Source organism: Coccinella septempunctata, chromosome 1 (genome assembly GCF_907165205.1).
Source record: "Coccinella septempunctata chromosome 1, icCocSept1.1, whole genome shotgun sequence".
NCBI lineage: Eukaryota > Metazoa > Arthropoda > Insecta > Coleoptera > Coccinellidae > Coccinella > Coccinella septempunctata.
The window spans coordinates 32,780,759-32,799,304 of NC_058189.1; the positions used below are offsets into that span (position 1 = coordinate 32,780,759).

The following is an 18,546-nucleotide window of genomic DNA, read 5'->3' on the forward strand; positions in this document are numbered from 1 at the left end:
TTTCGAAATTTCACTTAGAGCTTGTCCAGATGCGGCGAGAAACGCGCGATTGACTACGCGCGTATCATTTCAGGTTGCGTCCACATGTAGCGTTTGTCTACGCGTCAAAACGCGAGTTTCCAGTCCAGTATTCCCTATTATTGAATCTTCGGTTTCCAGTGTGCATGGTTTTTTTCTCTTTTGAATTACTTCCTTCACAAAATATTTCAACAATTTCTTCCCAACATGTATTTTTAGTAGGTATTCATCGATTGGAATATTCGGGAAATTCCATATCCCACAACAGAATTATCTTTTTGCAATTCTGACATATAAAGTGGCACTTTTTAGAACTCATTGACGTTTGAAACGTAATACAAGACCGATTTGCTGAATATTTTGTAAATGAGTCAACTGCCCTGACAAAATCAAATGGTTTAATAATTTATGTATTGTTCCAAGTACCGCAGTACATTTTTATTCCGTATAATCCTACTTTGCACTATTAAAAATGGTTTACTTATCCAAAGCTCTTTTTTCCCTTCTGAATCACCTTCTTCAGAAAATCTATAAACGATTTCTTCCCAACATTTTTTCCGAATACGATTGAAATATTTGGGTGATTCCATATCCCACAACAGCATTCCCCTTTCAACTTCATCGATAAAAAGTTCAATATCGTTATCGAGTTCCATTTCGAAATTTCACTTAATCCGTCCTCACGCAGCAACCAACGCATGTGTACTGGACGCTACCATTGGGACCCTAGTATCTCGACACGCGCGTAGAACGCGCGAGTCGAGATCCCTGCGATTGCTTGCGTCGAACTTGCGATTTTATTGCACGCGCGTATGCATGTGGACGGGACCTACTGTGCTCTAGTATCTCGACACGCGCGTTTCGAAACGCGCGTAGTGAATCGCGCGTTTCTCGCTGCATCTGGACAGGCTCTTAATCCGTACTCACGCAGCAACCAACGCATGTGTACTGGACGCTACCATTGAGACCCTAGTATCTCGACACGCGCGTAGAACGCGCGAGTCGAGATCCCTGCGATTGCTTGCGTCGAACTTGCGATTTTATTGCACGCGCGTGTGCATGTGGACGGGATCTACTGTGCTTTGTATCTCGACACGCGCGTTTCGAAACGCGCGTAGTGAATCGCGCGTTCCTCGCTGCATCTGGACAGGCTCTATGAGCGAGAAACGCGCGATTCACTTATACGTGTACCGCAAGGGTTTAACGTTTTTGTCCGCCTCAAGAGGTAAACCTCGGCGTATGTACCACTACATCCGATGAAACTCCAGAGGTGTGTGGGCTCCAAGTTCTCAAAATAACCAAACGCATTGTGTATAGGCGGCCGAGCGGTGGAGACTGGATGTCGCAGTGAGGGATTGAATTAATTTCTAACCAAAATATGAAACTTTTCAACCTGCAATATCTCCCGAATTATTCGTTGAAGGAAGATGATGCAAATAGCATTTTTCGTCAAGAATAAATGCCGAAGATGAAGGTCATATTCATTTCTACATTCATTCAAAAGACCTCTGCAAATGGAGCATATTTTCGAATCAAATTCACAATGTTGAAACTGATTATTGTGGGTTATCCTCTTCGAGAGTTGGATATATGGCATCGCAGACTTTTTTATAGAACTTTCTACTTTCTGAGTTCTACAAAATTCTGGTTTACATCAGCTGATATACTGATGATTGATAAGGGGTCATCCATTAATTACATAAAGGGTTTATGGGGAATTGGGATGAGCAAAATATCACCAAATCTCACGTAGGGGGAAGGGGGGTTCTCGGAAATCCCGCAACAATAAAAAAATTCTATATAAAAATAGCTATCCAACGCAATATCGCGAACGCAATGACACTACCGGAACACGGAATGTGTAATTCTTCCAACGCCACGACGTTCTTGATTTCATTAAATGTATGCTTCATCGAAAGTTTCAATTTTATGGTGAAACTGGTAAATACATATACAGGGTGCCCCGATTAAGATGGGAAACATTTTGATGGAACACAGAAAACACCTAGAGGATCTCGAAAAAACCCATATATTATGTAGTATCTAGGAGTTCTAGATTTTGATTTACAGGATGTTTTTCAAATTTGAATTAAAATTAAAACCACTTTATCTCCTGAAGAGAATCACAGGTTCATCCGAAATTTGAAATGAAGACAGCTTCCAACAGGTTCCAGAAAACTGCAATTAAATATTATTCGATGTGCGGACCGTATCATATAAATTTGGAGAGTCCTCAAAAGTTTGAGAATTCACCCTGTACAATAAATTTCGATATTTCTTCGATATCTGCTCAGACTGAAGGATTCATTTATTCAATTCGCCAAATAATATTGCATGGCACTATCAAGGTTGCCGAGGACTGATTTTTTTTTTTGGTAGTGACAAAAATTTAATCACTTGTTTCGATATTCAACATCGTTCTTTGTTCTTTCTATACAAATTTGAAAAACAACATGTACTATATATATGGAAGTTTCTCGTGTGTTTCTGTGTATCTCATTAAAATGTTTCCCATCTTATTCGGGGATGAATTTAAGACTCAATTGCGTTTCTCTGTGAATATCAAAGTTTTATTTACCAGATTATAGATTTATAATCTTTGATACCGACAAACAAATATATTCCTAGAAATTCTATGTAATAAATTGATTGATAATAGGTCTTCTGTTGTCTTGGTGACCAGTATAAAGGGTGTATATGAATAGTTGAGAAAAAATTAGGGAATAATTCCTTGTCTAAAAAAAAAGTGGGTCTTTCACTTCCATATAAACTTTTTTTTGAGTCCATCTGCTTTGTTACAGTCACCCTAAAGATAGAGCCCGGAAAGCAGTTTTCAATTTTTTCCTTGAAAATTAAAAAACTACGTAACAACGATAAATTCAAACAGATATTTTACGCGGGAGAAGGCATTCAAAAAATTGTTAGTGTTATTTCTCTATGATTGAAAGGGGTATAAAAAGCCACCAGTAAAACTTGTTTCTCAAAAAACCTTGTTGCATTAATATTTTACAATAAAAGGATTGGTTATGTACAGCCATCCATATTGTTAACAAACAAGGTCCCTTATAATTTATTGCTTATGTTTACGGTTTTTGAGAAAAAAACTGTTTTTTGACAGAGGTAATAGGCCTGATGATAAGAGTCGTAGAAGCTGGAATTATTTTCGAACCTAAATTTTAACCACTAAGCGGATGTCAAGTTGACATTTTTGTTAGAAACTGGTAGAAATATTAAATAAATGTAACAAACAATTTTAAATATTTCATAAATTAAATATCATAACAAATAGGGGAAAGGTACACGCCCAAAAGGCCGAATACAATATATCACAAATAGTAAAAAAGAAATATTCATCGATTATAACCAGCAAATTTGTTGATCACAGGCCAACAAAATGGAAAAAAAAAATTGGTGCCGGAAATCTAACATCTGATTTTAGATGTTTTCAATGTGCTGATTCCAAAAATGCCACCAGATTTTTTTTATCAGCTCTAGTTTCTGAGATACACGTTACAGTTAAATGGAATATTTTTTTCTGATAAAGGACAACAAATAAAGAGATAAATATGTACTTAATCGTCAAAATAGAAATTTCCCAGAATCTAATTAGCCAAATGGATACCTTGAATTGTCCCTGACCCAATGTTCCTATACTAGGAACTACTCAATACAATGCTCTTAATTACTTTTATACCTGTAATTGCCTATGACCCGATCCTTTTATACCTGCTTGGCTGTACTTGATTTAGTATTATATATTACTGAGTTTTCCCAAGTAAAAAGTAAAACGTAGTTTAAAATGTGTTCTTTTACATAACGGTAACAAATATGGCTCAATTCCTACTGGTCATTCTACTATCATGAAGGAAGAATATGAAACGATAGCATTAGTTTTGAGAAAAATTAAATACGAAGAATATCAGTGGTCAATTTGTGTTGATTTAAAAATGATTAACTTCCTCCTTGGACAGCAGAGTGGTTATACAATAAAATATCCTCCTTGGACAGCAGAGTGGTTATACAAAATATCCTTGTTTTAGTGCCTTTGGGACAGCAGAGCTAAAAATGAGCACTGGGTTAACAAAAATTGGCCTTCAAGAGATGTCATGATTCAAGGAATACAAAACGTGATCAACGAACCTTTGGTTTCAAGAGAAAAAATCTTACTTCCGCCCTTGCATATCAAGCTAGGCCTAATGAAGCAATTTGTGAAGGCTTTAAATCGAGATGGAAATTGTTTTGGGTATTTGTCACGTAAATTTCCTGGCATTAGCACGGAAAAACTAAAAGCTGGTATATTTGATGGTCCTCAAATAAGGCAACTTGTTAAAGATCCACAATTCACCACATCAATGAACGAGACTGAATCTAACGCTTGGAGTTCATTTGTTCAAGTAGTACAAAATTTTCTTGGCAATCATAAAGCAGAGAATTACGTAGAATTAGTGGAAACTATGCTTTCAAATTTTAATATTCTCGGCTGTAACATGAGTATAAAAGTTCACTACCTCCACAGCCACCTAGATCGTTTTCCAGAAAACTTAGGTGATTGTAGTGAAGAACAGGGGGAAAGATTCCATCAGGATATTAAAACTATGGAAGATCGTTATCAAGGACGATGGGATAGCCACATGATGGCGGATTACTGCAGGAGCCTTCAGTGAGACTGCCCTAGTAAACTCCATTCTAGAAAATCGTATAAAAGAAAATTTTTATGTGATTAGTGACTAATGTAATTATGTAAATTAAGTTTTTGCAATAAATACTTAAATCCATGTGTCTTTGTTTTTTTTAACTGCCAATAGTAATATTATATATTATAACAGTTATAACATAAATTATATACACAATTTTTTTTTAAAATCTCATAAACTAGATCTGATAGACAAAATCTGAGAATTTTTCACATTCTGCATCCAAAAATTACTCAGGAACAGTTAAAAAATGGCGGGCACCAAAATGTGTGATGGCCTGTATTATTCTCGATACATATTTCTCCCTTTCTATTTGTTATTATAGTAAATGTTCAAAGTGAATGTGTCACTCGTTATCTTCTAGCTACTATAGTTCTCGAGATCCCCTCAGTGGACAACGTAATTTGCCCACCCTGTACACATTCTGTATTGATAATTCTGCATTTCGAAAGTGCAGTTTTTGATATACAGTGACTGCACAGTTTCTGTATTCATAATTCTGCTTTTAAAAATGCAGTATTTATTTATTATTCTTCCACTGTACAGTTTTTGCACTCGACTAATGCATTAAAAGTGCAGCTTTTTGCACAGTGACTCCTGTATTTGAAGTGCAGCTTGCTGTACAGTTTCTGCACAGTGCCTACTGCAATAAAAATATAGCGTGCTGTACAGTTTTAGTACAGTGACTGCTGTATTTAAAGTTCAGCTTGCTGTACAGTTTTTGCAGAGTGACTAGGTACTGCATTCAAAGTACCTACAGCTTGCTGCACAGTTTTGCACTTGACTGCTGAATTTGAAGTTCAGCTTTCTGAACAATGATTGCAATACCATCAGTTATATTTGGAGTGCAGCTACGCTGTACTGTGACTGTTTGCCGAATGCAGTTTGTACTGTACAGTAACTGCACAGTTCAGCGGGACATATACGGTCCGCTTTGATGCAGTTACTGCATTATATTCGCTGCATTCATGTGCAGCAAACGCTGTACACTTTTTGTACAGTGGCTGGATTTCAGTGTTCGCTGGAAGAAATACGCGTGGGCCCCATCATTCATAAACCACATTGTTATTCGGATACGCAAAGCAATATTTTGAAAAAGTACAGGAAGTTCTTCGAGTAGAAATTGAACGTATATGTATTTACATTTAATATACGTGGTAGAAATTTTGGACCCAATATAGGTATCGAATCGTTTTTGGTGGTGAGCCTCAGTGATAGGGTGAGGGCAGGGTACTTTCCCCCTTTCCCGTCAATTGGGGGGTATATAATTACTCAATTAACCCCCCCCCCCTCCCTCCCCTTGAGATCGTCACTGCGTGAGGGTTCTCTTCGGGCCATATGTGGATATTATGAAAATTAGTTATTGGATCTCCACAAAAATTAGACTCGTCTGTGAATAGGGCCTTTTTCAAAAATTGAAGATATTTTTCAATAATTCCCAAATATCCAAGCGTAGAATTGAAGTTCGATTCGAAAAATCCCGTGATGAGAGAACCTGAACAGAACTTATAATAAATTGCTTGGTTATGGCATCGGAAGATTCCGTTATGCGTCATTGTACTTTCCTGCAAATTTTCATAAATAGCGTTTTTTTTGTTTCAACGATGGTAACTTGGTTCCGTACTTTATCCCAAGCCTGTATGAATGAAATGAAATGTATACTTAACATCTGCTTTGCGGTGCGGCGAATATATTTCATATTTCGAAAGGGGGGAACCCCATTTACAAATTACGTATTATACCTATGTTTCTGCAGCAACACATATGGCATCTTTATATATGAGGCAATTCATACCATGCTCATAAATAAATTTTTTTTGCAACAGAAGAAGGAATTACTCCCTAAATTTTTTCGCAACTATTGTTATACACCCTGTATATTAATTAAGGCGAAGTATGTATTTTGCACAACTGCGGCATCCCCAAAGCCCCTCGCTAGATGCGACAGTGGGCCAGTGCATTGAAATTGTCAGCGTTCGGGTCGAACCATAGAGAAAGTCTCTGGTCTCTGGGCCGAACAAAAGGAAAAGGCCAATAGGGGCATAATAATAATAGGAGGAAGGTTTAGGTAGCGCACGAAAAGCGCGCGAAATCGATGCATTCACGCACACTCCTTCATTCATTCAAGCTGCGCTACTCGTACGAAAAGAAGTTGTAGAATTTGCCGCTGACGTTTAGTAATGTAAAGCCGGTCATTCGATTGAAAAAGATATATCACGAGTAACCAATAAGTGTAGTGAGATGAAGTTTACGGAATTGTTGGGCTTCTGTGGTAAGCTTTCCATTGGATTAATCCGAAAGCTCTAAAGAAAAAGAATTGACAACGTGCAAAAGCACGAGGTATTGCATCAGAAATTTCAGTAAACATGAAATGCTGCTCTTAATCCAGTATCGGATCTCATGATCTCAATATCTTGATTTTCGTTTAATTGAGTTTATATCATATTGATCCCATTCTAAAAATAGTGTGTGATCTTATCTTTCGATGAGCAGTTATTGTGTAGTTAGTTACCAGGAAAATCAGAAAGTCCATTTTAGGGTTATCTGTCTCAATTCTTCTTTGGTGTTTTGAATCTTGAATTTTTCTTAAATGACGAATTATTTATTGAGCTCAGTACTCTCAGTAGACCTTGTTGTTTTTATTCAGAAGAAAAAACTTCAAATGGCGAACATTACCAAAAGTCGAACAGAAGATCTGAAAAACACTTCTCATCATAATTACTCCTTATGCGGATGTTCTTTTGAAAACAATTACATACTCTATTGGCCCTATTATTTTCTGTTGAAAAATGTTTCTGATATATGTCCGAATCACAAAAGCAGAGATATGTCCCCTTACTATGAAATGAAAAAAATTTATTACATTTTTATAAATTTCAACATTTAATATTTTTATCACTCTCATTTTGTAGAAAAAAGCATAGTGATAGCGCTTATTTATAATACTTATCTAGCATAGAAAGCATGCAGACAGCAATATATCTATATTCCTTAGATTTCAATTATACCCTGGTAAAATGTTTGCTTCGGTGTTATTCCTTGACTCGGAAGTATTCATTTGGAAGAAATCACGATAAACCCTCAATGAGTTGATTATATATAAGGGGTCAATTACCATGTCAAAAGTAACCATCGATACCGATCCTGCGTTTTTTTCCAATACGAGGTTAAGAGTCCCAAATTTTGATTTTTTGCGTATATCGCTGAAAGGACGAGTACCTACTGCTAGAAAAACGGGGAAAAATTGTAGATCGTAAAACTATTCAAAAATTGTATAAATTCATCTCTTTTAAGAGCCAACCTTCTCGAGTCATCGCCATTCCGAACAATGCAAATCTTTAGATTTAGAAAATCGTACATGCACACATTTCCACACCACCTTTGTGGAAGTGTACTTATCCGCAAGTTTTGAAACATGACTTCTCCAATAGGAATACTCCACGATGACCACGATATATTTAGCTCAAGAGAGTATAATATGAGACAATATTTTATTAATACAGGTTCTTCCAGCACTACGTGACACTTTCTCAGGTGTGAATACAGTATAATAAACTGGAGTCAGGAATGCTTTGATTTGTTTTTCTACGACGCACCCCTTCTCCAAATAGTGTACTCCCATAATTCAGTTTTTTTCGAACGACTCAACTAATGCTGGCAATTTTTCGAATTTGATCCAATACAAATATCTACCAGCATTACCAATAACTTTCCTATGGGGAAGGTGTCCTCAGGACCATAAGGAACGTACTGGCACCCTAGCACTTAATGGTCTGCTGAAACTTTATTTTGGGTGAAGATATCGGCGAAATTCCTCTAGTTATATATTTAATTATTTATTCTGCAAAAGATTATACCGGTACACTGTTTTCTAGTTACAAGAACTAAATTCTGAAGATTGGGATTGGCGATTGACAAATAATATTTCGGTGTATATCTAATACTTTACGAGTAAGTATCTGTTCCAGAGAAAATGCTGAATGCAATTTTTGTAATTGTAATAAGGGCTTCACGTGGGCAGAAGGGCAGAAAACTGGGATTTTTTCCATTAGCCTGTAAAAAATGTCAAGGCCACTCTCGCAGTAATTATGGCGGATGAATATTTTTTGAAGATCTTACTGACAATTGTTAGAAGAGTCAACACAAATTGAGCGAGAAGAGCAATACATGCGGAAATGTGTGAATTATTGACATCCCACTAGCCCTTGAAAGTCCAAACCCAGCTCAATACCTATCTGGTCACAAAAGATAACTTATGTATAGTCCATTCAAGAATGATTGGCATCTCAAGTGGCTAAAAAAATTCAATCATTAAGTTATACAGGGTGGCCATTTCATTAAGCGAACTTAATGATCTGTTCGTAATAAATAAAAAATTATCGATTCTCATTTTTTTGAAAAAGATATGAATTCAATAATCAACAAAATGAAAACATTATTGAAGCCAACTGAGAAAACACTTCATAATTAAGTCGGAAATCGTTTCACGAATTGGGACTGGAATATTTCTGTGGCATCATTAATGATTTGATTTTCTTACCTGGTAATCTGATTAGAGATATCTACGTATTTGGACTTTTTGGAGATTTCTATCGATCAAGTGTTACCGCATGTTATTGGAAATACTGCAAATTATATCGAAGATAATTTAGATTGAGTTTCAGCAAGATTGAGCTCCTTCGCAATACGCTTTGTTTGTTTGACATCTTGATTAAAGATTTCTATGTCAGTGGATTGGAGGAAGGAAGCCACAGTCATGGTTGTTTTGAAGCTCACCACCACTTCATTTTCAAATATTATACTTAGTTAAGAATATTTCGAGAACTAATGCATAAAATGAAAAAACAATTACTGTGCTGAAATCAGTATAAAATTACTTTTAAATGAGGTATCACTCACCCCATCTTCCCTATTCAAAAATTGGGGGTGAGGGTTGTAGTAGCAAGGGTTGAAGCGCTATGCGTCCGTAACCTACATCTTAAGTTGTCCTCCTCGAAACAGAAATCGACCTGTCCGAGCATTTCTATCGAAAAAATTTATTTCGTCTGTAATCTCGTCTGTTTCGTTTTCAAATGGCCACCCTGTATATTGCTCGAATAAAAGCATGTATATTTGTGTGAATGATTTTTGTTTTAGAAAACGGTACATCCTACGCACTCAAGGCTTATTGTATACCTTTTTCTGTGTAGAAATGTACCTCGTACAAGATTTTATATCCAAAATGGCGAAAATATTCCAAGAAAACAAAAATGAGTCATTTTGCCGACTCTTACCCCAGTCACCCCGTCACTGACATGACCGGGGTCGTTTATTGTTTTTCATTCCATAGAGGCCGAAAAATCTCAGTACTGTACAAATTTTCACCCGCTTTCCTCTATTAGTTTTATTAATTTATTTAACCCAATGTCGGGACAAACTGTAAATGTAAAAACTTATGACGATAGCTTTTCAACCCTATACTTACTTGAATAATTGGATTGAATTTGGCTAAAATACAGGCTGCTCAATGTTCTACTTGAATCATTTCATTATTTGCTTGCTAAAAAGTACGTCGATCCTTATAGACCGAGAGCTGGCAACGAAAATCGGCAAGAGTTTTGTAACGGCTCATAATTAAATATGATTTAGTATTGAGGGTGTACATTAGTCAGCACCCTCTCAAGGTCAGGTAGCTTTGATGTAGGTATATAGAATTACAACATACTATACAAGTATTTTGTAGTCACTAAACTAGTTTATAGAACAGAAAACTTGAGAAAGCGTTCAGAGCTCATTTAAGTGGAACGCGGTGGGTCAGTACACCACAGAACTTGCTGCCCTAATGATTTCTGAAGATGCATTTATTGCTAAAATATCATATATTATTTGAGAATAAAATATTCAGACCCATATCGATAGAATAGAGGCAGTCAGCAGTCACCCAAACCCAAAGTACGGATATTGTAATTTTAGATAAATCAAAGAGAGTCGCCGCCAGATATTCCACTACCTGACCTTGAGAGTTGGCGCTGACTCATATACACTACCAATACTAACGAATATTTACATATGAGCCATTAGAATAGAAATAGAATAGAATCTCTTTATTTTCCATCGACAAACAAATTCATAATAAATAAAAAAAAAACTAGTAATATGTACCTGGTTGAAAAAAAAACATTTTAAAATTTACAACTTTCAGATCGAGTTTTTTTCTCCAAAAAAATTCTTCTAAGCTGTTAAAGGATTGACCGACAATAAGCTCATTGAGTTTTCTCCTGAAACGAGCGAGATCCGAGATACGTCGACAAAACTCTTGCCGATTTTCGTCGCCAGCTCTCGGACTATTATATCAAAAAATACTACGCAAAATGTTATGCACATTCTTTAACATCCCAGGAATGATTTTTTGTTGGAGTGGGATGATAATAAGTTGACGTAATCGTTCCCTCTTTAGAGGGAAGTACACGCTGTTTAGATTTTAACGACATTTTACTCCTGCTATTGATATGTGATCGTAAATTACGATTTGAATCGAACAATACCCCCAACATTATTCACCGTGTGAAAAGAAAGATCGTCATCATTGAAGAAGAGTAGATACCATATAGAATATTGACATACAGACAATAAAATATTATTAGGTCTATGGTAGATATTGACCATGGTTTCGATATTATTCGATCTTAGAATGTTCCATTCAGTTTAGATTGAAATAGTTGAGGATATTTCTTCTTAACCGAAAAACAGTAGTAATATGCAAATTATGACATCCAGGCTATGCTGGCTATGCATCATTGTACTTATCTGCAAAGTTTTCTACTCGTATATAGCGTTCTTTTCGTTTCAGCTTTCGTTAATTTTCAATACATGAAAACATAGACTGCAAGAAACGTAGATTTATTTAATTTTGAAATTACCGGATGACAGTTCCTTCTTCAGTAAATTAATCCAAATATGATCTACTCCTACCGAACAATTTGTCAAATTATTATTTTGATCTAATAAAATACCACAAATACGGGGAATGTTGTAAATACAATTTTTGTTTTTCGTTCAAGGGTTTAGTTTTTGTTAATATAGATCTTAAATCATTTCGTGTTTTAAAAACAGTTTTTATGTTGAATTTGGAACCGATTCTTCTTATTTTTTCTGAAAAGTCATTAACATAAGGAATTACGTTCAATAAATTTGGTTGTTCCTGATCATTATTATGATTTTGGTTAGTAATTTTTCTCTCTAAATTTAATATTGTTTTTTCAATAAAATTTGTCGGGTATTGATTATCCCTAAGAAAATTTTTAATGAAGTCAATTTCATTATTTCTAATTTCGGGTGTGGATGAAATCAAATTAGCTTTATCACAAGTGTTTTAATAGTACCTCTTTTGACACTTACTTGGTGATTGGAATAAAAATTCAAATATCTATATTAGTATTAGTATGTGTCTTTTTTCGTTATACGCTCGTTTCAGAATAATTAGAGAAATTAGTGCAAGAATTTACGCAGGAGCAAATCGTTTATTTTAATTTTTCAATTTTTTTAATGATTTTCTTTCAGAGATTGGAAGTGAAAACCCGTAAAAGTTTCAGGAAATGCAGAATCGACCCATAATGAATTTTAATCGATATATTAATTATATTTGTTGTAATTTTTTTCTGCATTTATTCAATTGGTATAAAAAATATAAATAACATGAACGACTCTCATTTCATATTGTTCGATATCGTTTTTTTGGGCCCCTTTTTTGTTCGAAAAGCACTGAAAATAATTTCTTATTTATGCCATCTATAAATTCACTGGAGCAGGTGATTCACAATAACAAATAATTCACAAATTGCAAGAGTTTTGTTCAAAATAATTCTATATCGATATGTTACAGGTTTCGACAAAAAAGAGAAGAAAAATGAAGATAGAGTGGAGCTCAAGAGAGAAATGGGCCTCTTCTCGGCCATTAACATGATTATTTCAGTTATGATCGGATCTGGAATATTTGTATCGCCTGCACCAGCCCTAGCCTACTCAGGATCTGTAGGAATGTGTATTGTCGTTTGGACAGTTTGTGGCATCGTTTCTCTCCTCGGTGAGTCAATATGACATTTACAATTCATAAACCTAAATATTAATACTTCCGTATTTAACGAAACTCCAATGATATTGAAGAATTCACATATAATACAAGATATTTTAAAAAGTGAGTCTTTTATTATACGGAAGGTCTTCAAAATAAATCATTTCACCAAGAATTGCCCGAGTAAAATATTCAAGATGGCAGTGCTATACTCCCCCTAAGTCCAACTGCAGAATACCTAGTTATCTTCCTAACAATGCGAAAACTGCGAAAAGTGATACTTTCTCGCGACTATTGTCATGATGTTAACAGCAACAATTCTGTACACCAAATTATTGCCATCTGTAAAAACCAGAATATTTGAATTGAGAACGAAAAAGCCCGAGTGAAACTGAAATATATCATATCCTCTTTTTCAAATTTGGAATAGGCACAGTTCTACAGTAACGTCTAATAGACACTTGAATTTGGGACAACCTGTATACACGGTGATTCACCGCGATTACCTATTAGACGTTTATGGAGAACTTATCATAATTTGGTGCTGAAAATTTGCATGATGCGGTTTTCCAAAATAAACGTTCTCCCTAAAATATTTTTATAACTCTGCAACTTCCTCTGTTATACCGAAAATTCACCTTCTATATCTTTGCACTGCTAGGTTACTGATTAGATAAAAATTTCAACAGTATGCCATACTTTGGGTAAAAATTCAGTTTATGAAGTTCTCGGGGTTAATCAAATTGTCTTCTTTCTCAAAGTGTAATTTATTATCACAACTACTACACTTATTTGTGCACAAGGATTTACTACTTACTCTAATTTATTTACACACTCACTAATTTACTTTCACTACTTCGCACTTTGTAACTCTTTGGGAATTCACTGTTCACTTGCTCTTTCTTCTCGAAAAGCGTTTTTTACATCGATACGCCCCTGTTCGAGAATATTCTCGCAGCACCGAGAGTGATCTACGAGATGTTCCCGATGTTTTCGAGCGTTGGCAGGGACGTATTCAGGGGATTCGGATGTTACAATGGCTGTGGTCCGTATATACACTTTGGTTTCTTCTGGTTAGTAAGTGAGCGGTCCGTATATGTCGAATTCCTGACAATTCGGTTCAATATCTGTCACCAGAGTAACCGCTCTGGTAACTTTCGGTTACCAAATGTGTATATACGGACCATATGCAATATTTTGACATCTAGAATTACCCCCTGAAATAATATGAACGTTAAATCCGGATACCCCGTATATCACTATGTGTTACGAATTTGGCGTAATATCATTTCTCTGATATTTGTTTGATTTTATAATTATTGAACATATTATATCCTTAAAAATGCCAAAATACGAATGTAAGAGTTGAAATTTTCAAAAATTCAAGATCTTATATAATAATTGAAAATTTTATAAATTCAAATATCGCGGAGAAATTCGTAAAAAAAATTGCATTTTGATTCATGAAAAATCTGCTCATCTTAAATAATTATTGGATATATGAACTTCACAACAAAAAAAATTCATTGCCCACTCATAAGTCTCAATGAAGCTATACGACACGCTTCTGGATTAGTGAATTATCTACGGTTAAAGCCTCTTGAAATTAAACAATTCATTTTATGTCATGGGAGCCCCGAGGTCGAATTTATAAGAATTATTCAATTAGGATTAATAGTTATTCTTATTCTTCAATTAAGATTATAAGAATTATTCCTTTCATTCACTTGAGATAACGGAAATTCTTTCAGAAGCTCAAGAAAAATCGAAGCTTTTTTTTGTAGGTGTTTGAGTACATGCACATAGTGATTCACCGCGATGTCCTGTTACACGTTTATGGTGAACTAATCATTTTTTTTTCATATTGGGATTTTCGACAGAGAACCTTTTTATTGAAATAGTTTCAGACTTCTGCAAGTTCTGGTTATACATACTGCAAAATTTTACTTCATTTATTTAGTTGAAAACCAGAACTTGCAGAAGTCTGAAACTATTTTAATAAAAAGGTTCTCTGTCGAAAATCCCAATATGAAAAAAAATGATTAGTTCACCACCAGTGCTACTGGAAGTTCCAGCAGCAAATCCTAACATCAGTATGCTATGAATTTCGATGCAAGAAAGGGAAGTGAGAAGTTGTCCATGATTTATATGCACATCACCTGAAACTGTTCCAATCCTAAAACTTGAGGACTTCCCAGCAACATTGGAATTCTATTATTGGTAAACATTGAAATTCCGTTATTGTTCACTGTTGTTAAACACTTATCTCCTAAGAAATTCTTTTCATTAAAGAAAACGGAAGGGACAAAGTGTTTTTAGTTTTCCACGAAGATTAATATTATATCCTGCGGAGAAAATGTATATTTCTCATTCAAAAAATTAACTGTCAAACTGCAAGTCAGATTAAATGTCTGCAGTCGATGTCTCCCTGAAGACTAAAGGCACAGATTACAGAGTAGACTAAAGGGTAAGGGGTACACGGGGTGATTTTACTAGCTAACAAGTAGCCGGCGAGTCAGCGCTCTACTAGTCGAATACACACAAAATTTCCCAACTAGTTGACGAATAGAAACCACGTGTTGCTAATGCTATAGACCACTTGTGTGCAAGCTATTGTGAGTACACCTGGCTAGTTAACAAGTTACTCGCTCCAGAGCATTTTTACAAGCAGCTAACGAAGCGAGTGCGTAGAGTACACTGGACTAGTTTACAAATAAGCTGTTTGTGCAAAAGCCGGCTTGTAGCTTGTAAATTCGCAGTGGAACTTTTGAAATTGCTCACCCTGTATAAAGATCTAAATAATTATCAAATTTATTAAAAAACACTCCAATTTTTCTGAGTTATGATTTTTGAAACTTGGATGAATGCCTAAACTTTGCTTGACAGAATAGTTTCTCCTGTACTTTCAAGTTCTGCACCTTAGCACTTCGGCAATACCTTCATATACCTTCAAGATGCTGTTGTGATAGCGAAACACATATCGTGTTTTAGAAACTCATTTTGTGAAAATCGTATATAATCTGTTTCAAGTTCACGTCGGCAATACACTGCACTTGCCAGTTCCTTAAAATACATAAACCTGTGGAAAAATCGTTTACCTTAAGGGTAAAGGTTCTACATATGTATGCATTCTAGCCGAAGCTAATCAATGTGTCCGGTTGCATTCCAAATTTACACATTCTGTTATTAATCTCATAGTTCTCATATTTTTTTTATGTTTTACCTCATAATTTCATCTTTTGCAGGTGCATTGGCATTTGCTGAACTGGGTACAGTTATTCCTAGATCAGGAGCAGAATATGCCTACTTTCTGGATTCCTTCGGACCCCTTCATAAATTTTGGGGCAACCTACCAGCATTCATATACTCCTGGGTGATGATTTTCATCATTAGACCTGCAGAAGTTGCTGTTATTATTTTAACGTTTGCAGAATATTTCTGTCAACCTTTATTGGACTATCTTTGTATCAAAGATGAACAAATTATAAAAGCTGTGGCAATACTTGCTTTAGGTAAGCAATTTAACCTTTCTCAAAAAATATGTCAAATGGAAAGGACAATTAAAATTATGAGGATCATCTATTGGTGGATATCTTCAGTCATGAAATAAAATAGACAGAATGAAAGGGCGCAAAAGGACTCTTCATTGTTATTTCAATAAAATCATAAAAATGCACATAATGGGGAAAATTTTAATTTTCAAGGATAAACCAACTTTTCCTACACTAAGTTTCAGACCATATTTCCGGTGACATGATAACAGAAGTTTAAATCATCAGACATTGTCTAGATACCAAAAAGTCAAGGAGATATAGATATAGATCTCCTTGCCAAAAAGTATGAGTTAGATGTCACCTGTCAGATTTATTTGTTAACCGCAATATTTTGATTATGAACTCTAGATCGCTTCTGATGTTCTTGTTGGTGGGTAATGGTTAGCATTCAATCTCGGAGAGCGTCCACTCTCTATATAGTGGAGTGAAGACCCTTTATTTTTTGGTGTTTTCTCATCCCTAAAAATATTGCTTGTGATTTCCGATTCGCCTTGTATGAGATACACGAAAGGTTTTTTGTTGATTTCGAATGATTGATATAGTACCGTGAACTTTCGCATAGAACTAGGTATGTACTAAAGAAATAGTACACTTCGAATAACCAATGTACATAGACATAGAGACATGGACTGAGCAATGTCAGCCTGAAATTGATGGCTATTTTATAGAAAGAGAGAAATGATCGTCGGACCGTTACCTGTCTCTCTTGTGTTCACATAGTGGTGAGTGCTGACCAATTGAAATTCTAATGCATGCCCGATGTTCAGTTCATCCCTGTAATTTTTTTTGGTCGTATTTCACGCATACATATAAAGGGAAGGCACAGTCCATGTCTCTATGTCTATGCCAATGTACAGGGTAGGCAAAATTCGTTGTCTTCTGAAAAAATCTCAAGAACTATAAGAGCTAGAAGAAAACAGATGACACATTTCCGAGCTCATTTTCGGAGAAACAAAAAATGGTGTGAACCGCAGCCTCCTACGATAATTCGTTTTTAAGTTTGACAATTTCGTAAAGTTTTCATAACTTTTTTGTCTTTGAAGTTACAAATCTGAAATTTGAACCTTTTTTACGTAAAATCCACTAATGAGCTCAAAATATTTTTTCATTTCGAATCATTAGGTGAACTTTTATTTTTTAAATGCAAACTTTAAATGAATTTGTTATTTTTGAATTGAAAAAAATATTTTGTCAGTAGATTCTACATATGAAAGTGTCTAAGAAGGTTCAAGTTTCAGATCTGTAACTTCAAAGACAAAAAAGTTAAAAGAACTTTTCGAAATCGTCCAAATCTCAAATTTTGTTTATAACTCGAAATCAAAAATGATAGGCCCATTCTGTTTTAAGATTTGGATTGATCATGAAAACAGAGCTCGAGAATGTGTCATCCGTTTTCTTCTAGTTGCTATAGATCTCGAGATCACCTCAGTAGACAACGAATTTTGCCCACCCTGTATATAAGGCCATTTTACTTCTTCGATCGAAAAATATCGATCGATCGGAAGGAGTAATATCTGAGTTGTCCGGCTGTTGAAGTAGGACTTCCTATTTGAGTGTTTCTGAATATATTTTAACGGTAACGCATCTTGTGGTCAAGCATTATCATGCTGCAAAATACCTTTGTCGTGTTTGTCGGCGTATTGCGGCCTTTTTCGGGTTGAGCCCCACGCCTCACAATTACGAAATAAGGATATAGTGATGTAATGTAATTAAGGAAAACTCTTTAATCTTTGGCTATGCCTCTTTTCATTGTGTGGCTATAAATGGAGATAATGGGCCTTATACTGGATGTTTCATGAGTCGTTGGCCATAGCCTAATGGCTTTGAGTATGAGGTTAATACTCAAGGCTAATGGTGAATGCAGATCATCCAGGCCTTTCAGAAAACTTGCTTGTTTTGTATCCTAAGGCTATTAGTTTCGGAGATACGTGGCGTTTCATGAATATTGAACTAAATTTGCGATAGCCATAACTCTGGAATCTATATTTTTTATATCCCTTACAGAAATTCCGATATTGCCATGAAAAACTACATAATTTATTCTAAGGAATTCAATTTTCATTTTTCACGGCACACTTGTCACAAAGGAATTCATATTTTATATCATCTTTTCGAAATGCAGTCCTGTTGTTATTCCTTCGGTGTTGTTGTCCTTTGCCGAGATTCTGAATTATTTTAAATTCTGTTCAATTGTTCTTCATTTTAAACACTCAGCACATACTGAGTGTTC

At 35.3% G+C, this 18,546-nt stretch overlaps 1 protein-coding gene across 4 annotated transcripts in view; it reads left to right on the forward strand.

Annotated features, from left to right (window-relative positions):
• LOC123320263 (b(0,+)-type amino acid transporter 1-like) overlaps positions 1-18,546 on the forward strand; it is a 70,039-nt gene that overhangs the window by 25,359 nt on the left and 26,134 nt on the right. For 3 of the 4 annotated variants that reach the window (XM_044907557.1, XM_044907532.1, XM_044907540.1), the window contains exons 2-3: positions 12,574-12,774; positions 16,008-16,274. In XM_044907557.1, coding sequence (XP_044763492.1) covers positions 12,574-12,774; positions 16,008-16,274 — 468 coding nt within the window. Of the gene's footprint in view, positions 1-6,832; positions 6,985-12,573; positions 12,775-16,007; positions 16,275-18,546 lie in introns of those variants that run through there. The other variant, XM_044907549.1, reaches the window with a different exon arrangement.